General features: G+C 41.6%; 1 protein-coding gene across 1 annotated transcript in view; it reads left to right on the forward strand.

Annotated features, from left to right (window-relative positions):
- LOC126481947 (major facilitator superfamily domain-containing protein 6) overlaps positions 1 to 24,416 on the forward strand; it is a 350,452-nt gene that overhangs the window by 270,731 nt on the left and 55,305 nt on the right. The window contains exon 10 of the mRNA XM_050105905.1: positions 9,113 to 9,243. Coding sequence (XP_049961862.1) covers positions 9,113 to 9,243 — 131 coding nt within the window. The remainder of the gene's footprint in view (positions 1 to 9,112; positions 9,244 to 24,416) is intronic.

Here is a 24,416-nt window from a genome sequence, read left to right on the forward strand (position 1 = left end):
ATGCTGAAGAGTAGATTGGTGCCTCGCATAACTAATGACGAGGTACTGAACAGAGCTGGGAAAAAAAGAAATTTTGACAAAACCTAGCTAGAATAAGGGATCGGTTCATAGGGCTGCTTCTGAGACATCCAGCGACCACTAATTTAATATTGAAGGGAAGTGTGTGTGTGTGTGGGGGGGGGGGGGGGGGGTAAAAGTTGTAGATGGAGACCAAGAGATGAATACAGTAGCAGATTCAGAAGGATGAAGTTTGCGGTGGTTATTCGGAGCGGAAGAGGCTCGCACAGGACGGAGTAGCATGGAGAGATGCTTCAAACCAGTCTTCGGACGGGAGGCCGCAACAACAATGCTTTCATTTGTTTACTGCAAATAATAGAAATAGCAAACATGAAAACATCATCTTATTACATTTGCTGGAATTTCATTAACATTACAGAATTATATGCACTATAAATTTGCCTTCCAGTGTTTTCTTTGATGGAAAAAAAACTTCTAACTCCTATTGCAGAGCACCTGGGACTACGACGAAAACTGGACCATATCCACAATATATACTTTAATTAAATGAATTTTTTAAAAATATACCTAATTTGGACAGCATTTCGTAATATTTACGAAACCGCAGCAATTTCTTTGTTACTAGCACAAGAGGTGCTGGTTTAGTCATCTTCAGCTACGTATTTTATCATCTACATCTACTCCGTCTTTTGATGTTAAATTGAGGCAGAAGGCAAAGTCCATAAGGGTCTGTAACGGAGTGGTTTTATGTGGCTCTTTGGTTGACCGACGGCCTCTCTACCTACCTCTACCTCCTGCATAAGCAGATAATGAGACTTTGTCAGTGTTTCCCTTTGTCCTTCATTTGCAATCTGATTATTAATTTTAAATTTATCACGTGTTTGGCAAGGTCTTTTTTCGAATATTGAAAGATTGTGAAAATTAAGTGTTTATATCTATGTTTATCCCGGCAAAGACCTGCTATGAAATTTAACTGGATAGCTCCTAGGAAGGGAAGAAAGTAATGCGGGACTATGTCTAATGAAACAAAACAGATTATTAGCTATTATTAATGGAAATGCCGTGTGGCTAGGGCCTCCCGTCGGGTAGACCGTTCGCCTGGTGCAAGTCTTTCGAGTTGACGCCATTTCGGCGACTTGCGTGGCGATGGGGATGAAATGAGGATGATAAGGACAACACAGCACCCAGTCCTTGAGCGGAGAAAATCTGCGACCCCGCCGGGAATCGACCCCGGGCCGTTAGGTATGACATTCCGTCGCGCTGACCACTCAGCGACCAGGGGCGGACAGCTATGATTAATGGCATGCAGAAGTTAAACAGAAAGTACGCAAATGTTCCATCACGGATCCCATGACACATTTGACATGAATAGTGGCACGCTAACGACTTGGTAGAGGTCGAAACAAGGCTCAACAGCGTGTGCACAAATTAAACCAGCTATAAAATATGCGAGCTCTATTCATTCGTTATGTGTAATGCTTAGCAACGGAAACTCACTACGTTGAAGCAACATCCTAAAATTGCAGTGGGCATTTTTATTATTTAAGGGTCACATAACCATGCGTAAGTTGTAGGAAATTAGGGACCTCAAAATGTAAGTGTAAATTGTGAGTACAAAACTTCTATTTGCTCTCGTCAACTGATAACAAAGTACCGCAGAGGAAGATGAGCGACGCCAAGCGCTGTTGGGCTTGCACTTCTATTTAAAGACTGCATGAAGAAAAAGGAATAACAATTTCCCATATGGACAGCTCGAAAGTTCAAGATAAACGAGAGATAAATATTAAATATAAAGAATTTAGCTTAGAAGATGCGTAACGGAGTTAGTTAACTGGGAACTGACTGAGCCCAAGCAACTCTTTGTATTTCCCAAGTACAGTGAGTGGGCACCAGGACAAGACGAGAGCTGGGAAAGCAAATCAAACTTCCCAATCCTAAAGTGCCCAAAATTCCCAAATTCCGTATGGAGGGGTGACCTAATGCTGCTGCCCAGGCGACGAACGAGAATTTGCCTGTCCCCACGTAAAATCAGCGTAGCGGAACAGAAAACTCCACTTAAGCCGCACAAAAAGATCTATTGTGATTCATTGTATTGGTACTGGAGCCGAGCTGTCCCTCTCCATTCGTTAGCATCATTCGTACCATCTCTGGTGGCGGGTCTGAATTGGACAGTCCATAAACTGAAGGGAAAGCAACGAACTTTCTCACACAGCCAGGATAGCGTCGGTAGGCGGCTCTTTTTGATGTGCAGACAGAAAGGCAATTTTCTCGCTCAAGTTCACACACGGGAACGCTGTGACAACCACCAGCAGCGCACCTGTTGCAGCGGATTAGCGCCAGGAACTGGCCACAGCAACATTTCAGAAAACAGGACTTTTCCATAAAAACTGGGCACCTCACAGGAGGATGCCGTTCTCTGCTTTTGAGACAGTGAGAGCCTTCTGCTGAGCAAACGCTACACTCTTGTACAGCCAGAGTCACTCCCTTCCTGCAAGGAGTCCGATAGCTTCCCACTCCAAGCAAAAGTACCAAGCTCACAATATAAATTATCAAGTAATCGCAACAGAGCTGAAATAAAATCGTTAAGCGATGTGAGACAGCCATGTTACAGTAGTTTACACTCTTGATCAAAACATTCTCTATAGGCCCATTCCTTACTGATCTGCAATTCTCCTTTCGCAAATCCTTAAATACAGATAATTTCAATATGAAGCGATGCGATGAAATCATGCTCATATTTCGCATTACGCTACACATATATTATAAGTTAAAAAACTTGGAACATACAAATACGTAATGGATTGCTATGTTTTTAATTACTTTTATTGTTTCGATAATTAATGTAAATGTGAAACTCCAAACAACAGTCCACAACAGTCAACACTCAATGGACATGGCCCACTATTTTGCTCGATAAAGAGATAGCTCTTCTTAGAAGTACCAAATCACTTAACGTAAGGCTTGGAAATACACACTCTACGGAATGATCCATTTTACCCTTGACACAACTATGTCTGCACTACAAGAACAACATAAAACTCGAAAATGTCAAAATTGAAGGAGACACACTTTGTTATTCTTTCATTCATTCATTCATTCACGTACCTCATTCCGTAAGTCCCATAATGAAGGACAACCCTCAGGGATGTGGGACGAGTCAAGTTACACATTAAGAGGCAGAAACGGCCACCGCTGGTTACTTCTGTAAAGTATGCTAACAAAAGCTTATGATTAGCGCTAATCTACTCAACCTGACAAGTTTGGTAATTACTTCTAGAATGCTTTGTACATCATTTTCTTCTACGTCGGCCCCACAGCCTCAATAAATTTGAAGAACGACATTTTTCCATCATAGTGGATATAATTTTCTTTGTTTTTCAGACAATAGGATTTATACACAGTCTGGTTGGAAAATAACGTTTACCAACTTTGTACGTGAATGGTAGAGATAAACAGCTAGTTTGAGAAACTTCACTACTCCTGCTCGTACACAAGTCTGCTATGGCTTTCATCTAACACTTCAAAAATATCATTTTTTGTTTTGATTTGCATAATACTCGTATGAGTTCATAAAAGCTGCTGGCTGTGTACTGGTTTTAAGCTTGTTTCATTATTCTTATGGCTGTGTTTGGACACTTTTTCTGTATGCTTGTATCATCAGGAAATATTACAGTTTTTGTAGAATCCTGCTGTGTCCCCAATAAATCATTTATATAATCCGCCCCTGGCAGCTGAGTGGTCAGCGCGACGGAATGGTATACCTAACGGCATGGGTCGGAGATTTTCTCCGCTCAGGGACTGGGTGTTGTCCTTATCATCATCATTTCATCCCCATCGACACGCAAGTCGCCGAAGTGGCGTCAACTCGAAAGACTTGCATCAGGCGAACGGTCTAAAGATTTTAAATAGCTGTGCAGTGCAGTAGCCACTGATACATGGAATATTTTGTGCATGTAGCCGCTTCCTCTTTCCTCGTATTACACCTTCAGTAATGTAAAAGTAACTTGTATGTATCTAGATGCGTCTGTTCAATTTCTGTGACTTAAAGATGATGTTCTGTCATGTATAGCACACCTGTAGGAATGCCTTCAGATTTTTCAGTGCCTCATATTGATATGAGAAGCTCAATTTGTTATATAGATGAATACATGATGTTTCTTACACACATTTCTTGGTCTCTGTCAAGTGGAATACTGGTTTTAACTGAACTAGGTGAGTTAGGAGCAGCCGTAGAAAGAAGTCAAAGAAAAGAGGCATGTTGTATGGGAGAAGTATCAGCCTGCCTTGCACGGCGGCCTACCTGTCAGGAGCAGAACGCGGTTTTTCAGGTGCCTGACACTTAGGCTGTCTTGAATGACAGGTACGATTACATTGGAGTCACATTGCCCTGCGTTAACGAGTTGTTTTGCAGGAGTTACATGTATAGATGGCCACAGCTCGGAGAAGATGAGATGAATAGATGAGGGGATGGACAAAGAGTTGTCGGGGGGGGGGGGGTATGGATACCCATATAGAAAACATTATTGGAAGCTATCAATGTGGATTCAGACGAGGAAAGTCAACTGTGAACCAGATATTTACTCTCCGTTAAATGGTAGAAAAGACCAACGCATTTAATGTTGGTGTGCACCATCTTTTCATTGATTTCAAATCTGCATATGACACAATAAATCGGACTAAACTTTATGAGGTAATGCGGGAATTTAGGGTGCTTGAGAAGTTGGTGTGTTTGGCAGAGATTACCCTAAGGCACTCCCAGTGCACTGCGCGAGTTCAGTCTAGGCTATCACCCCCGTTTCCCACACGAACTAGGCTAAGACAAGCGGATGGGCTTTCGTGCGTACTCTTCAATTCAGCACTCGAAAAAGCGGTGCGTGAATCGCATATCCAGACAAGAGGCACTACCTACTATAAGTCCGTACAACTGCTGTGATATGCCGATGATTTGGATCTAATGAGTAGAACATTTAGAGATCTACAAAGTGCCTCCCCAGCTCTAAAACTAAGACACAAAAGATGGGCCTGAAAATTAATTAAGGGAAGACTAAGTATATGTATAATGATACAAATCAACGATTACAGCCCACAGTAACCCTTGATGGGATGACGTTTGAGCGAGTGGAATGTTTCAGTCATCTGAGCGCAAGATAGAAGCAAATGTCAGTACTTCGAGTAAAATTATGGCTCACATAAGTGCTTCTAATCGATGTTATTTTGGAATGCTGCGACATTTTAAATCCAAGCTTCTATCACGAAAGACTACGTACCGACTCTATACAACGCTGATACGCCCACCACTTATGTCTGGTTCATAAACATGGACGATTACAAAGCAAGGTGGAAGTAGACTGAGACCACACAAAAGAAGTATATTGAGGAGAATCTTTGGACCTGTGTATGAAAATGGGAGTAGGAGAAGGCGAAGGAATGACAAGCTTCATGACTGCTGTAAGGAGGATAATGTGGTCAAGTTCAAAAAGTTGTGTGGATTGAGATGGGATGTACATGTAATACGACTCGATGAGACAGATCCTGCAAAGAAAGCCTGCTGCACTGAACCTGGAGGAAGAAGAGCAAGAGGAGGAGCGAGGTTGAGATGGAGTGATAAGTTTGTAGAAGATGCTGCACGAGGTGGTTGCCATAACTGGAGGTCTACAACGAAGTCCAGAGAAGAATGGCGTAAAATTACCTAGAAGGCCAATTCCCATCCTGGGATGTAGAGTCAGTGAAAGAAAGGGAAGGGATGGATAGGAGTAAAGGGGGAAGGTGAGGATAGATGGAGAGAGCGGGCAGGAGGGGATCGACAGAAAGAGGGGAAAGGAGGGGAAGGACAGAGACAGGGGAGATGGGTACGAGAAGGCGGAGGAGGAGAGGGTGAAGAGACAGAGAGAATTGGGAGGAAGAAATGCACAGATAAAGTTGGGAGGGTGAGATGGACAGAGAGAAGGACGGAGGAAGAGGTGGATACAGAGATGGGGAATGATGTGTGTATAAAATGCAGGCAGATATCTCTATTGGCGACTGATGACAGTATATTGAACAACATTACATCAGAATTTACTTCATTTACAGACTAATAATTGAACCTAGTACATTTTTAGGTTGGTTAGTATCTCAAATTAAATATGGCATAAGCAAGCCATAAATGTTTGTTTTCCCCTGGACGGCAGATAAGGTACTGAATTGTAGACATGTGACCTTAAAACGAATAGTCTATACTGCCAGGCATAAGCAACTTCAGGGCATAATTATGACAGTGCAGTGAACATCAGTTTGTAAATTATTTGATGTGTTTGTGGGAAGACATATAGACACAGAGAAAAATCACCTTGCTCACTGAAGTGGGAACATATTAGTGTATCAGTTATCACAATATCTGCACCCAGCGCTTGATTTATGACGGTTCTTGCTGGTACGCCTTACTGGTACCCCTGGCGAAAAAAGTGTTTAAATAACGTTTTAAAATGTCTAAATTTTAAAAAAGCCTCCAAAAGGTCACAGTACAGGAGCCTTTATTTTTAGAAATGAAACACTGTCTGTCCCTTTACCCCCAACATACACTCCTGGAAATGGAAAAAAGAACACATTGACACCGGTGTGTCAGACCCACCATACTTGCTCCGGACACTGCGAGAGGGCTGTACAAGCAATAATCACACGCACGGCACAGCGGACACACCAGGAACCGCGGTGTTGGCCGTCGAATGGCGCTAGCTGCGCAGCATTTGTGCACCGCCGCCGTCAGTGTCAGCCAGTTTGCCGTGGCATACGGAGCTCCATCGCAGTCTTTAACACTGGTAGCATGCCGCGACAGCGTGGACGTGAACCGTATGTGCAGTTGACGGACTTTGAGCGAGGGCGTATAGTGGGCATGCGGGAGGCCGGGTGGACGTACCGCCGAATTGCTCAACACGTGGGGCGTGAGGTCTCCACAGTACATCGATGTTGTCGCCAGTGGTCGGCGGAAGGTGCACGTGCCCGTCGACCTGGGACCGGACCGCAGCGACGCACGGATGCACGCCAAGACCGTAGGATCCTACGCAGTGCCGTAGGGGACCGCACCGCCACTTCCCAGCAAATTAGGGACACTGTTGCTCCTGGGGTATCGGCGAGGACCATTCGCAACCGTCTCCATGAAGCTGGGCTACGGTCCCGCACACCGTTAGGCCGTCTTCCGCTCACGCCCCAACATCGTGCAGCCCGCCTCCAATGGTGTCGCGACAGGCGTGAATGGAGGGTCGAATGGAGACGTGTCGTCTTCAGCGATGAGAGTCGCTTCTGCCTTGGTGCCAATGATGGTCGTATGCGTGTTTGGCGCCGTGCAGGTGAGCGCCACAATCAGGACTGCATACGACCGAGGCACACAGGGCCAACACCCGGCATCATGGTGTGGGGAGCGATCTCTTACACTGGCCGTACACCACTGGTGATCGTCGAGGGAACACTGAATAGTGCACGGTACATCCAAACCGTCATCGAACCCATCGTTCTACCATTTCTAGACCGGCAAGGAAACTTGCTGTTCCAACAGGACAATGCACGTCCGCATGTATCCCGTGCCACCCAACGTGCTCTAGAGGGTGTAAGTCAACTACCCTGGCCAGCAAGATCTCCGGATCTGTCCCCCATTGAGCATGTTTGGGACTGGATGAAGCGTCGTCTCACGCGGTCTGCACGTCCAGCACGAACGCTGGTCCATCTGAGGCGCCAGGTGGAAATGGCATGGCAAGCCGTTCCACAGGACTACATCCAGCAACTCTACGATCGTCTCCATGGGAGAATAGCAGCCTGCATTGCTGCGAAAGGTGGATATACACTGTACTAGTGGCGACATTGTGCATGCTCTGTTGCCTGTGTCTATGTGCCTGTGGTTCTGTCAGTGTGATCATGTGATGTATCTGACCCCAGGAATGTGTCAATAAAGTTTCCCCTTCCTGGGACAATGAATTCACGGTGTTCTTATTTCAATTTCCAGGAGTGTATACAGGAGAAGCTACAGGGAAAAGGCTAATATCCTGGTTTATATAAAATTGAATGTACTCAAGTATTTATGTATGTGTGTGTGTAAAGCATCTTCTCCTAAACGACTCCATCAGTTTCAATCCAATTTGCTTGCTATATGAGAAACAGCAGTGTCTTCTGTTTATTTACTAAGCGTCGACCTTCTGCAGGTCTTCTTGCATTTCGCTACAATTTTCTAACTTTGCGACTTCTCTGTATGCAGCAGCATCATTCGCGAAGAGCCTCAGGGTACTTCCGGCGTTATCCATATGGGTTTTCACGTGCACTGTGAAAAGTAATGGTCTTATAACACTCTTCGGAGTACAACTTTTACATATGAAGAATTTTCTCCACTTACAGTAAGATATCATACACCAAAAAAGGATTTTATGGACTCTGAGAACCTCTGCACAGCTGTGTAAGACTGAGTAACGCAGTTTATATAGTTTTTACGTAGCCTCTCGTTCTACAGATATTTAATTCTCGCAAAGCAAGATGTGGCACCCAGGATAACCTCGTCACTTGATGGACAGGTTGCCATTAGTTCCACATTATGCACTAGCTGCACCAAGTGCTGCACACCTTGGTCCAAAATCGGGCGATGTTCGCCGACTCTTACGATAACTATTTCACGCAACTGTATTGAACTATCTACCTCCATGTAAAGACCACTTCGCCATCGCGGTTAGCCTCATGGGAAGTCAGATAACAATGCCACGTAATAATCGTTTTTAATCAAACATGTAGAACTGAAAGTCGCTTATGGCACATGGAAAAAGAAACCAAAGACAGGGAAAATATTTGTAAGTGTGTTTAACAGATGAAACACATTTTATGTGGCTTACAGAACTTGTAAGTATGTGAAAACAATGATAGAAATTGTGCCTTCCTTTCAAAGATGTGTCAGTCAAGTCATCACAGACACATTTTACACCAAAATAATGAGAGGATTGTGTATCCTAAATTAACATGAGAGAATTTAATCGATTATCTTCTGATTTAACTTTTAATACCTAACGAAGCTTTCAAGTAACGTTAATTTTCAGAAATACTGTACGTATTGTAGTCTAACGCAATATCTTCTACTTTCCAGGTACTCGTGCAACTTTCCGTGGTTATGGAATTATTTGCATCTTCGTGCTTGCTGCGTTCGTCTTTATTAACTTCTATCGCAAGGACTCTGGATTTGTTTCTGATCTGCCACCTACGGAAGATCCACATCAGGTACAGGTCTTTTTTAAGTTCCACTGTTATTTCATAGATTTATTTTTTAAATTATTTTTAATACTTTTTATTTGTTTTTTTGTTTATTTATTTGGTGAACGTATTTCTAGACTCTTAGACTAAAGACCAAACAGTGCTCAGTAATAAAAAGATGACTTCACTATTCCTATTAGACTGACGGGGAAAAAAATTGCAACACAAAAAAAAAAAAATAATGGACAGTAATGAAATTTCTGGAATGGATTTGTTTGGGTAACATAATTAAGTACTTAATATTACAAGATCACAGTTTAATATAAACGCGAAATAAGCTACTGCAACTGTGAAATGCTGGCACATTGATAACCGGTTTAACAGCCAGAATCCTGAATGCAAGCATACAAACTTGCATGCATTGTGTCGCAAAGGTGCCGGATATCAGTTTGTGGGATGTTGCACTCGGTCGGTCAGTATAGGGAGGGTTAATGCTGGTTGTGTATGACGGTGATGGTGTCGTCCGATGACGTCCCATATGTGCTCGACTGGAGACAGATCTGGTGATCGAGCAGTCCAAGGCAGTATGTCGACACACTGTAGAGCATGTTGGGTTACAACAGCGATATGTGGGCGAGGGTTATCTTGTTGGAAAACACCCCCTGAAATGCTTTTCATCAGTGGTAGCACAACAGGTCGAATCACCAGACTGACGTAAAAACTTGCAGTCAGGGGGATAGCCGCGAGAGGCTCCTGCTCTCACACGAAAACGCACCCCACGACGATAACTCCAGGTGTAGTCCAGTACATCTAGCATGATGGCAGGTTGGTCGCAGCCTTCAACTGGCGTCCTTCCAACCAACAGACGGCCATAACCGGCACCGAGGCAGAACCAGCTTTCGTCAGAAAACACAACACACCTCCACCCCGCCTTCCAATGAGCTGTCGCTTGACATCACTGAACTCGCCATTGGCGTTGGATTGGGGTCAGTGGAACGCATGTTACAAGGTATCTGGCTCGGAACTGTCATTGAAGTAACCGATTTGTAACACTTTGTTGTCACTGTGGTGCCAACTACTGCTCATATTGCTGCTGCAGATGCGGTACGATGCGTCAGAGCCCCACGACGAAGACAATGGTCGTCCGTCTCGGTAGTGCCACGTGCCCGTCCAGGGCCTAGTCTTGTTGTGACGGTACATTTTCGTGACCACCGCTGCCAGTAATCATGTACAATGACTACATTCCTGCCAAGTCTTTCCTAAATATCACAGCAGTAACATATAGCTTCAAGTAGCCGTATTACACAAACTCGTTCAAACTCCGTGAGGTGCTGACAACGGCGCCTTTGTCGCCTTAAAGGCATTCTTGACTAACATTAACTTACCACGTCTAATCTGAAAGGTAACTAACGCTCACGACCGTTACAGCATGTATATAAAGCAAAACTGACTTGTGTCCTCATTGTAGGATTCGTACCGGAAAGGATTGCTGGAGAAAATAGAAAATATCGAAGGAAGACCACCATGTTTCATTAAACGTTCATTTACGAAGCCCGAGGGCCAGTGCTCCAAGAGAGGTGTTCTGAAGTCCCAGAGTTACTTACGAATTACTCTGTACACTCCTATCAAGTCGCACTGGCTTGACATATTTGCACAGGGATCAGAAAATGCTGATACAAACATCATTAGTATTAAGTATTTACCAAAAACATTATGCAATTGGCCCAAAATTTAAACAAAGTCTTTCATACGTAGAAACACGCCTACCAGCTTTCGTTTACATCACACTATTCGTTCTTGGTGTTACTTTTTTTTTCGTCAATGTATAACGTAATTTACTGTCCTGGTTTATGACTTTCTCTAACCATTCTTCCATTCAATATCATAATACTTTTGGTAAGTGCTTGACGCTTAAGATTTTCGTATCAGCATTCCCCTGTCTCTGTGCATTCTTCTAGCAAATGTATCAAGCCAGTGCAACTTGATAGGATTATATAGGGTTATTCGTAAGTAACTTTGGGATTTCTGAAGACAACTAAGCGAAAACACAAGACATACAGAAAAATGACAAACATCAGTGGATATAGCGTCTCTCCAAGTTTCGATTTGTAATATGCGTCACAGCGTAGTTTCGAAGCGTACCACTAGGGACAGACGTGTCAGAACATGTAGAGAGGACTTCAAAGGCGCAACAGCTACCTAGTAGCGGTGACTCAGTGAACTGAACTGCGTATACATACTGACAGTTGCTGCGTCGCGAAAGGTACCCACATTTAGACCTGTAATGTGATTTAAGAAGTCGAGAGAGTCTCTGTCCACTGATATCTATCTATTTTCTGTCTGTCTTATATTTTCCACCCCATTTTCTTCTGAAACCCTGAGGTACTTCCGAATACCGCTTTATGTTTCAGTAGCTTATCATGTACAGCATACTCGTTTCTTCTTTTATTCAGTTCCGTAAATCAGGTGGTTACGAATGCAACTACAGAAAGGCACAGCTTTTTGTCTGTACCATAAATACGTCGAATGTAAGCATAAGCTAGATTCCAATTTAGTAAATGAGTAACTCCACTCCTTAATCGTGTAGAGCAGACTAAAGTTGTTTAAATCGCCGCTGTGGTGACAGCTGAGACGTAAAAACCATTAGTTCTGATATTAGAAAATACTATACACAATTCAACCTTCGCACACTTTTGTAGGCTAGAATTCACACCAGAAGATGTATGCCACCTACACTCAAGCCCCAGAACGATAGTCAATGTTTCGAGAGAGCTCAAGAATACAATTAACACAAACGATTTTCAAAAATCGCACCGGCACCTTCAGTGCAGATGATATTCGTAGAAAAACATTGTGAACTGCCTTTCTGATTGGATCTTCACATTTTAAACTGATATCAACAGTATCCATTATACAGGGAGTTCATTTTAACTGAAGACGTTGAAATATCTCGACAACTACACATCGGATCAAAAAAGGTATGATTTCAGTTTGTTTGTTACGGAGAGGGACATCCAACAATACCACACTCGATCCGCCACCCACCTCTCTATGCGTGGAGGGGAATTTGAAGTATTCAATGGGAACCTTCGTTTTCTATTGAAGATTATAACTCTACGTCAAAATCTACATACGTTTTGTTCGAAGCATTTTCTTCCTTTCGCCACAGACGGCGCTGTAATCGGAGGAATAGAAATGGGTACAAGATCGTAATTTCCGACATGTTATTCAATGGCCTTTGAATATTCAACGGCACGTGGAACCCCACCTCCGTGCTTGGAGTTAGGACAGGCCAGTATTTCATGAGTTCTAATTGGAAACCCCATTCGCAACGTTGTAATCCTCCGACATATCGAACAGGGGGCTACTCGACACGCCAGTCTGGCAGTCTAACAAACTACGACGTATCGTAACAGGCAGTACACTGCGACCAGAGCTCACGTAACGTGCAGACGTAGAACAGACAGCGGCTCTAAACATTACAATACTTGCACAGTGTTTATTGCCTGCACAGCTACCTGTCATATGGAGAACAGACGCGCAGTTGGACGGTGAATGCTGCAACCACAGAAGAAGAAACTGAAATAATCCTTATTTACGGAGAATGTAAGAGAATTGTTGAGGCTGCTGCTGCCTTGTGTGCCGAGCGTTTTCCAAAGAAAGCTCGCTCTTTTTCGTTTTTTTACAAGGTTGTGAACGCCTTTACGTCTGATGGCAGCATACAGAGCGGCAAAAAACCCACGAATAAGCGCCCGTCAATTACACCGCGATTCCGGTATGCCATAGGTAGTATTGTCACAATACAGTACTTCGTTGTCGTAAGTATCATCCATACCATGTGTCACTGCATCAAGAACTTTATAGTGCAGATTTCCATACACGGATAGTGTTCTATGAATGAGCACATCAACAAATGGAAACGACCCCCACGTTTTTTGCCGAGATACTATTTTCCAACGAGTCTACATTCACAAACCATGATAGCGTTAACCGGCATAACATGCATTACTGAAGTGTAGACGGTCCCCATTGATTACAGCAAAGTGACTATCAACGACCTTGGTCAGTTAACGTATGGTGTAGCATTATGGGGAATAGACTCATTGGTCCGTGTTTTATCGACGGCACATTGAATGCACGCAAATACTGAAGCTTTTGGAATAGAAACTACCGGCACTACTGCAGGATGTGGCCCTGGACGTTAGAAAACGTATGTGGTTTCAACATGACGACTGTCCAGCGCATTACGCAATTGAAGCACAGGAGGTACGAGGGCTATCCACAAAGTACATTACGTTTTGAAATTAAAAATAAGTAAAGTATTGGAAATTTTTTTAAATTATATACAGATTAAAGCCACACTTAAATACTACTTTTCTACATAGTTGCCATTTAAATTAAGGCACTTATCGTAGCGATGGACGAGCTTGGAAATTCCTTCGTCGTATAATTCGGCCGCCTGCGCCTTCAACCATGTGGTTACCTCTTCTTGAAGCTGTGCGTCGTCATCGAAGCGCTGCATAGCCAACCACTTCTTCATTGCTGGGAATAAGTGGAAGTCGCACGGTGCCAGGTCGGGACTTACGGCGGATGAGGAAACAACTCCCACTTAAAAGATTCGAGAACTTCACGAGTGGCATTTGCCGTGTGGGCCCGGGCGTTTTCGTGAATCAGCAAGATCTTTGAGCCCAACTTTCCCGTGCGCTTGTTTTGTACTGCTCTTCTGAGGTTGTGCAGAGTTTGGCAATACCTTTGAGAGTTTATTGTAGTGCCTCTTTCCAGGAAATCCACAAAAATCACACCTTTTCTGTCCCAAAAGACAGTCACCACGTGGTTGAAGGCGCAGGCGGCCGAATTTTACGACGAAGGAATTTCCAAGTTCGTCCATCGCTACGATGAGTGCCTTAATTTAAATGGCAACTATGTAGAAAAGTAGTATTTAAGTGTGGCTTTCATCTGTATATATTAAAACAATTTTCCAATACATTATTTATTTTTAATTCCAAAACGTAATGTACTTTGTGGATAGCCCTCGTATTGGACCGTGTTTACAATGGTCGGAGGATCGGCAGAGGTGGACCTGTTAATTGGCCCGTTAGGTCACCGGATTTGACGTCGCCGGATTTCTTTCTGTACGGATATTTAAAAGGTAAGGTGTACCAGCGAGTGCCAACAGGTCGTAAAGACATAGTCGACCGCATCAGAAACGCCTGTGCTGACATTCACACAGGTATGCTTCTGTCCTGTGTACGGACATTTGAAAAGTGGATCACTAAGTGTATTGAAGTTGGCGGCTCAATATTTGAACACTTACTCTAACTGCAAAAGAAGAGTAGCGTTCTCCTCGAGCCACTGCCACAAACCATCGAAGGAATACAACGTTACGAATGGGATTCCCAATTAGAAGTTATGAAATACTGGCCTGTCCTAGCCTCGCAGCATGGAGGTGAGATCCCATGAGCCATTGAGTAGCATGCCGGAAATTACGATTGTCTACCCATTTCTATTCCTCTGATTACAGCGCCATTTGCGGCGAAACGAAGAGAATGATTCAGACCAAATGTATGTAGATTTTGCCGTAGAATCGTAACCTTCAATAAAAAAACGGGGGTTCTCACTGAAGATTTCAAAGTTGCCAACCTCCCTTTCCCCGCCACCCACTCATGGGGGTTGGGTGTGGTATCGCTGGATGTCCCCTTCCGACTCAAAAAAATTGGAATTATAACTTTTTTGATCCGATGTATAATTTTCGAGATATTTCAACGTCTTCAGTTAAAATGAACACCACGGATATAAATAGTTTTTCATCTTCTTCTATAAACTTAAGTCTTTAATATCATATGCATAAAGTAAACGGTTTTAGCTCTGAATACCTAAAGAGCCAGATCTTGTCTGTACTACCAATCACGAAAATCGCTATTGAGATATTTCTAATCAAACACAGCAGAATAACACGGAAGAGTCCAACGCACGTCACATCTATGTGACCAAAGAAAATAACCTCTATTTGTTCGAGCAATTTATTTTGCACAACAATGAAAGTACGAGGCAATATCGCAAAGTAACGCACAATAATTTTACTTTGAAAAACTGTAACAAGTAACGAAACAAAAAAATCACAAATTAACTTAAATCTTTCCTCCGTTATGGTACCGGTTTCAATATGCCCTGTTTGTAGAAGTCCATTTGACTGGAGGACAGCCATCTGAGGACTGCTGATTTCACTTCCGCATCCGTCGCGAATCGTTGGCCGGCCAGAAGTTTCTTCATGGGACCAAACAGATGAGAGTCCGACAGTGTAAGGTCCGGACTGAATGGTGGATGCTGGAGCACCTCCCACCCAAATTCGGGGATTTTCTCATGACAAGAGCAGCAACATGGGAGCGAGCATTGTCATGAACAAATTTGGTACCGTCAATGTTAATGTTGTAGCGTTTGTAAAGAAGGGCATGACGCAACTTAACCAAAGTTTAATGTAGGCTGCAGCATTCACAGTGGTCCCGTGCTCAGCAAAGTCCACCAATAACACATCATGCATATCCCAGGATTTTGTCACAGGCACGTAATTCAGAGTCACTGTGAATTTTTTTCGTACTGGGGAAACAGCATATTTCCAGTCCAGCGACGCCTGCTTGGTTTCGGGTGTGTTGTTTTTTCAGGTAATAAAATGAAAACACACTGCAATCAAATGGAATACAGCAGCAATTAGGCCTACTTCACGATAACTGTGACAGAATACTCGTGTTTCGAAATACTACCCCCAGGGAGCAGTTGTGCAAGGATAGTGGCGCAACAAAGTACAACCAAGTTGAACTTTTTGTGGCGTGACAAGAGTTGTGTCTCGTAAGTCGCGCCACAGAAAACTGAAAGTTCATACATGCGACTGCAGTATGCCACTAGCCGTGGCAATACTGTTGATATGTGTGTGAACCTGGCTTCAGTACACGAAACAAGGAGTTTGTGCCATCCTGAGGATAAAAAATGTCATAATCGAGATATAGCTAGAGAGATCTATGGACTGAAATCACAGCTTTGTTAAAAACCACAACTAGCAAAAGTCTTAATTGGAAATTTTAGTCGTAAATTACAATCTCAAAATATAATTTTTTTCAAGCGAGAAGGGTGTCTATCTTATGCTTAAAGTTACTGTAGTGGATCATTTTTGGGTTTTGGTATGTGGGCATTAGATGTTCAAGAATTATTATTATTGCTTAACCCTGGAATGCTTCCCATATTTAATACTACAAAAATAGTAACCTGGACTACAAATGTACTCCATAAGAAAAAGACATAATTTTTGTTTTTGATAAGTACATATTTTAAATTAGCACATAAAACTTAAAGCACATTGTCTTTTATATATAGAACGACTGTCGATAAAAAAAAAGAAATTGATTCACTCACAGATAGGACATATTTGCTTTCAATGTGTCATGTGTGTATGTGTGTCTACTGATGACAAAGGCCTTCATGGCCGAAAGCTATGAGTGTGTGAATCTTTTTATTGTGCCTATCGCGACTCAATATCTCCACTATATGGTGAGTAGCAACATTCCTTCTCTGGTATTGTTACATTCCATCCTGGATTTTCCATTGTTTAATAGAAAGTTTCTCTTTTCATCTCATATTTTCGTGGAGCTTGTCTGATTATTTCAGTATCAGAGGACGGAGCTTATAGTATTTGCCATGTTCTTTCGTGACAGGTATAGTTCCTTCACATGCATTCAATAGCCTTTTGGTAGCAAAACTTGCACTGCAACCCTCATCTCCAAGTACTGAGCTGTTGTGGCATCCATTTCGCTTAAGAAGGTTAAAATACAGGTTGTATTTTTTTTAAAAATCATCCATTTAAAAAAAAAAATCATAACTCATGTTATTTGAGATATGTGCATGAACATTGTAGTGTTGGAAAGAGTAAACTCTCTAGTTTTACATGAATCCCACTAGGTAGCACAGTGGCATCTGGAAGTGTGGGAATTTTTAAATCAAAGTAATACTGAATGATGGATTGGTCACATTGGACCAAATGATTTGGCCTTACAAACTGGCCTCCAAGGGCACCAGACCTTACTTTATGTCATTATTTATTGTGGGGGTTTATAAAAGACTCTGCTTCTGTGCCTTCATTACTGGCAGCAATGAATGAACTGAGACATTGCATAACAGAATCTGTGGAAGCTGTAACTCAAGACACGCTATCTCCAGTGTAGGAACAATTTGAATACCGCATTGTCATATGCCGTGAATCTCAAGGGGATCATATTAAATACCTATGAAAAGGCATGAAAGAAAAACATTTTGAGTTTCCTGTTCATCAAAAAACAAAATTCATTGTAAATGTTTATTAGTTTCAGAAATATAGACGTGCCAAATCAGATGATATTGCTTGTTACACCCTATATTGTAGCTGCCTTGACTGAATAGATTCTAGCATAACCTAACCTAGCCTCCTTCATCCCACCAAAAACTGTGGATTATGGAGAGATCAGACACACTGCAACAATGCTATCAGCCATTGTTATCAGGCAAACTCCAGCAATGGTGTCTGGCAACCATTGTCTATGCCACTGCGAATGTGCCACAGATCATCTCATGTGGTCTGCCCAATGAGGTCTCGAGGCAGAATCCAGACAGCCAGATGTAGCACTTAATTTTTCTTAGTTAGCTCTTGGTTTCTGTGGAGAACACAGATGGGCACAAATCATGCTTCTGTTTTGTTGACAGAGAAGAGGATCATAACTGTGAAAAATCATGACATGCAGCTCCTTGTTTTAGATGTAAATTCTGAGCAGATTATCAAGACTGCTAAGTCTGAGTACAGGAGAGTAGTCAGTCAACCAAAAATTGAGTGTTTTAGAAAACTGCTCAAAGATATGAACTGGAAAGATTTTTATAGTGCCCATGACATGAATGAAAAATATAATACATTCATGAACAATGTCAGTACCATGTTTGAAAACTGTTTTCCTCTAAAAGTTACTCAAATTAAACAGAAGTCTATAATAAAACCATGGATTACACAAGGAATAAAGATTTCCTGTAAAACGAAAAGGAAAATGTATCTGTGAACCAAGAATAGCTCCAATACTGATGATTTAGCTAAATACAAGGAATACTGTAAAATATTAAAAAAAAGTCATTCAGACATCTAAACAAATGCACTACAAGAAGAAGATAGCAATGTCAGGGAACAAAATAAAAACAATATGGGATATAGTGAAAGAGGAGACTGGTAGAACCAGAAAGGAACAGGAGCAAATATCATTAAGGGTAGATGACACATTAGTAACCGATGGGCATAGTGTGGCAAATCTATTTAACAAGTACTTTATATCCGTTACTGATAGAATGGGATTGTCAGAATCAGTAAATAATGCCCTTGAATATCTGAAACTAGCCTTTACAAACAGCTTCAGCTACATGAATATGTCACTCACTTCACCAAAAGAAATAACTTCCATAATAAAATCTTTGAAAACAAATCATTCTAGTGGTTACGATTAAATATCAACAAAGTTAATTAAGGCATGTTCTTGTGAGTTTAGTACAATTCTAAGTTACTTGTGTAACCAGTCAATTATAACTGGGACATTTCCTGACTGGCTAAAATATGCAGATGTTAAGCCTCTATTCAAGAAAGGGGATAAAGAGATACCATCAAACTACAGACCAATTTCACTTTTGCCAGCATTCTCAAAAATTTTAGAAAAAGTAATGTACAGGCAGCTGCTCAACCATCTGACCACAAATAACATATTATCAAGAACACAGTTTGGATTTCTGAAGGGTTCTGATATTGAGAAGGCTATTTACACCTACAGTGAAAATGTACTTAATTCATTAAATAACAAATTACAAGCAGCAGGTATTTTCTGTGATTTGCCAAAGGCATTTGATTGTGTGAACCACAACATCCTTTTAAATAAATTAGAATTCTATGGTGTCACTCGCAGTGCTGCAGAATGGTTCAAGTCATACCTAGCTAACAGGCAACAAAGGGTGTCAGTACAAGGGACTAGTGAATTAAGTCATCAGTCATCATCAGAATGGGAAGAAATTACATGTGGTATCCCACAAGGATCCATCTTAGGGCCATTGCTTTTTCTTGTGTACATTAATGATCTCTCATCAGTTACACTGCCAGAAGCAGAGTTTGTTTTGTTTGCAGATGACAAGTATTGCAATAAATAGTATGTCCAGTGTAGTTCTAGAAATATCTTCTAATGATATTTTCATGTATATTAATAAATGGTTTAAAGTCAACTCATTGACATTAAACTTTGAAAAGACTCACTACATGCAATTCAGAACCTGTAAGAGGTTTCCACCCAGCATATGCATAAAGTATGAAGAAGAGCAGATAGAAGAGGTTGACAGTCTTAAATTCCTGGGATTACAACTTGATGATAAATTCAGTTGGGAGGAGCACACCACAGAACTGCAGAAACACCTTAACAAATCTGTATTTGCAATTCGAGTGTTAGCAGACATAGGCGACATAAAAATGAAAAAGCTTGCATACTTTGCCTACTTTCATTCCATAATGTCATATGGTATAGTATTTTGGGGTAACTCTTCAAGTCAAACAAAAGTTTTCAGAGTCCAAAAGTGTGTAATACGTATTATTTGTGGAGTAAATTCACGGACGTCATGTAGAAACCTCTTCAAAGAACTGGGTATACTAACTACTGCCTCTCAGTATATTTACTCCTTAATGAAATTTGTCATAAATAATATATCTCTTTTTCCAACAAACAGCTCAGTTCATACATACAATACCAGGAAAAAAAATGATCTGCACAAAGACTTAAAAGCACTTACTTTAGTTCAAAAAGGGGTCCACTACTCAGGAACACTCATCTTCAATAATTTTCCAGCAAACATAAAAAATTTAGTTACAAATAAAGATCAATTTAAAAGGAGCCTGAAAGACTTACTAGTTGCCAACTCCTTCTACTCCATTGACGAATTTTTTAATAGAAATAAATGATGTATTGTGTATATTCATACCATTAGTATTGTTATTTCAGCTACAAAAAAAAAAAATAAAATAAAATAAAAAAAAAATTAGCTGGGGAATCAACTATGACACTTTCATTACATTGCCACTGCTGTATTGTGAAGCAGGACAGTGTCATGAGAGAAACATCCTGGAGGAAGATGGGCTGCCACTTTAAGATTTTTCACTACTGCACAGTGCTATGTACAGCAGATTTAAAATAAGCTACAACAGCACTGCAGTTTCTTTGCAGGTACATTCAGAAATAATCCATGAAAATTTTAAATATCATTTGTGCTAATACTGCTCAATGTACATTTTATATACTTTTATCTGCTCTCTTTTATGTGCAGTCCTCATACTGTCTAATTTCTATTAATCTGTAGCTGCAGCAGTGTCAAGCTACCTTCATTTTTGCTGTTAGCTTATTGGTTGCTTGATTCCGAGTACTCTTATTCCGGTTATAACTATCTGATGGATTCCACAATCAAGGGAGGTCTTTATAGAGTACCAACAACTCCTCTATCTGAAACGCCACCATTGTCAAGTGCTCACTCACAATGTTCTTGCTAGAAAGCTCACAGCATAGCATGTGTTTACGAGTTCTCCAAGTTGACATTGCTACCAACAGCCTGATCCTGATCTGGTCAAATGTCCAGGTATTCTGATGGGACAGCTACATCATTCTCTCACAAGGAACTGCTTGAGCACATGGTCAAAGTTCAATCTTCAGTAAGGGTCATCTGAAAGGGCTGTGTTAACAATTATGACAGGAAAAAATATTAGCTACTTATGACTCACCATGTGCATCAGGAGGGCAACAAACAATGTGTCCATGAAGTGCACAGATCAACCTTCTATGGGATGTATGTATTACACTTCACAAAATGAGCATTGAGGACATACAAGAAATGTTCACAACACCCCATTAACTTTGCACCATGAACACTGAAGTAAAAGTGGCATTGCACAGTGATCAGAAATGTTTGTACCATCAAGATCAAAGGTGAACTCCTTGGAAGTTACAAACCTTGCAGGACATTCAACTAGGTATCCACTCTTAAAGAATGCATATAAAACCATATTGATGCAATGGGGTGATAAGAACTAATGGAATGCGGCAGCATGCAACGAAATGCGAAACAGTCTGTCATGGAGCTTATCATGAAACTGGGTATCCTTTATGGCTTATCTGCAATAGTGCACTAATATGTTTTGTAAATACAGAAAAACAAACATCCAGAGGCTGAATTTGTCCACTGGTTCCAGGTGGTATGAACTGCAATGTCACACACTTTTCGGGAAAGATAGTTCACACTACAGGAGTTTGATTTTTATATCCTGACCAGGAATCAAGCAAAAGCATGTTATTTTGACCATTGCTGGCCAAAATCAGTGCTCATTCCATAGTTGTAGTTCTCTTACACCCATTTTCCCACTCTTGCTTGCTGCCACTTAAATATTCCCTACTGCCCCTAAGATCACATACATGAGAAAGAATCGTAGGAGGCAGAACACTTCCAACTTCTTGCAGCACAATAAAGAACTTTACAGCCAATTTATCTTCAGCTTAAGAGCTGGCATAATTGTATACAATGCATTAATACATTGATGTTAGTTGATCTTGATATGACTCTCTTGGTACCTCTAATTTCCAGGTACTTTTTATATGCATGTCCTCTTCAAATCCTGATTGGTCAGAATCAAAAACAAATTCCTTACTGAATGATGGGTTAAATATGTTTATGTCATCTACATATTTCAGACAGGTTCCGCATTTTGCTGTGCATCATCAAGTTGATGTTTTGTTTGAAATTTCATTATCTTACATCTTTCCAATTTTGTAGCATTGTCTGAAGTTAGGTAACCATCCACTGCTTCCTTAGAGATGACTGTAATCTATGTCAAGCACAATATGATGCACCAATATTATGAAAAGGAAAAATGCTACTCACCATATAGAGGAGATACTGACTCACAGATAGGCACAACAAAAAGCCTGTCACAATATAAGCTTTTGGCTGACAAGGCCTTTGTTGCAAATAGACAACAGGCACACAAAAACACAAATGCAACTCTCACACACATGACTGTAGCCTCTCGCAGCTGAAGCCACATTGTGAGCAACACCAGCAGTGCATGATGAGAGTGGCAACTGGGTGGAGTTAAGAAGGAGGCTGGGGTTTGGAGGTGGAGGGATAGCAGGGTGGGGGCAGGGGACAGTGAAGTGCTGCTGAGGTATGTGCAAGGCTGAGGTGCAGAGAGGGTTGGGCAGTTAGGTGCAGTCAGGAGGTTAGAAGGAGGGCAGGGGAGAGGTGGAGGTTGGGGGGGGGGGGGAGGGGTATCAGAAAAGGAGAAAAGTAAAAAGACTGGGCGCGTTGGTGAAATGAGGGCTGTGTAGTGCTGGAATGGAAACAGGGAAGGTGCTGGATTGGTTAGTCATTTTTCTCACCCATCCAGCCCCTTTCCTATTTCCATTCCAGAGGGATAGTGGGGTAGGAGCAGGGAACAGTGAAGTGCTGCTGGGGAGCACACAAGGATGAGGTGGAGAGAGGGTAGGGGAGCTAGGTGCAACTGGGAGGTTAGATGGAGGGCAGGGGAGTACCTTACCCCCACCCAGTTTCTACTCCCATCATCCACTGCTGCTTTTGCTCACAGTGTGGCTTCAGCAGGGACAGACTACAGTCATGTGTGTGTGAGTTGCGTTTGCTTTTGTGTGTGTGTGTGTGTGTGTGTGTGTGTGTGTGTGTGTGTGTGTGTGTGTGTGTGTGTGCGCGCGCGTGCGTGCGTGCGGGTTGTCCTATATTTTCAATTGTTTGGAATATGATTTGCATAACGTAGTAGGTGAATATTGTGCACATTCTGTAAATTGTATAGAGCATACTAGAACAGCTTTTGTAACAAGTGCATGTTGTCCTCCCTTGAATATCCATAGTTTTTGTGTGCACTACACAGTCATATGGTTGTGGACCTATTTGGTATCTTTTCATATTTGTTTTTATACTATGGTGCAAAACTATCTTCCGTGTAAATAATTGTGTTTCATACTTGCCACAAATGGCATACACAATTGTGTGCAGAAAATGAATCAAGATGTTGAAGAGGCTAATCAAGAAACAGCTCCGTATTTTGAAACAACTGACAACCTATCTTTCCCACAGCACACTATAGTGGTAGCATTTAGGCTCTGAGGCCCCCAGGACTACAGTATGCATAGATACAATGTGATACTGCCCCCATGGCAGAACTACCAAAACTTCGCCCTTTCCTCCCTAATCTCCCCTGGTAAATGAACATTTTTATAGTTTCTTATATGCGTATATTGAAAATTTACTAAGTGGGGTTAATAACATTCAAGCAGAATTGAGAAATATTACTTAAATGAACTACATTGAATAAAATATTGCACACAATAAGTAAAATGTGCCAACTAGCTCTGCAGATGACGAAGAAATTGAAGAAATGTATGATGAAATAAAAGAAATTATTCAGATTGTGAAGGGAGACGAAAATTTAATAGTCATGGGTGACTGGAATTCGAGTGTAGGAAAAGGGAGAGAAGGAAACATAGTAGGGGAATATGGATTGGGGGACAGAAATGAAAGAGGAAGCCGCCTGGTAGAATTTTGCACAGAGCACAACATAATCATAACTAACACTTGGTTTAAGAATCATGAAAGAAGATTGTATACATGGAAGAACCCTGGAGATACTAAAAGGTATCAGATAGATTATATAATGGTAAGACAGAGATTTAGGAACCAGGTTTTAAATTGTAAGACATTTCCAGGGGCAGATGTGGACTCTGACCACAATCTATTGGTTAAAACTGAAGAAACTGCAAAAAGGTGGAAATTTAAGGAGATGGGACCTGGATAAACTAAAAGAACCAGAGGTTGTACAGAGATTCAGGGAGAGCATAAGGGAGCAATTGACAGGAATGGGGGAAATAAATACAGTAGAAGAAGAATGGGTAGCTTTGAGGGATGAAGTAGTGAAGGCAGCAGAGGATCAAGTAGGTAAAAAGACGAGGGCTAGTAGAAATCCTTGGGTAACAGAAGAAATATTGAATTTAATTGATGAAAGGAGAAAATATAAAAATGCAGTAAGTGAAACAGGCAAAAAGGAATACAAACGTCTCAAAAATGAGATCGACAGGAAGTGCAAAATGGCTAAGCAGGGATGGCTAGAGGACAAATGT

The sequence above is a fragment of the Schistocerca serialis genome, chromosome 5 (assembly GCF_023864345.2).
Source record: "Schistocerca serialis cubense isolate TAMUIC-IGC-003099 chromosome 5, iqSchSeri2.2, whole genome shotgun sequence".
Classification (NCBI taxonomy): Eukaryota; Metazoa; Arthropoda; class Insecta; order Orthoptera; family Acrididae; genus Schistocerca; species Schistocerca serialis.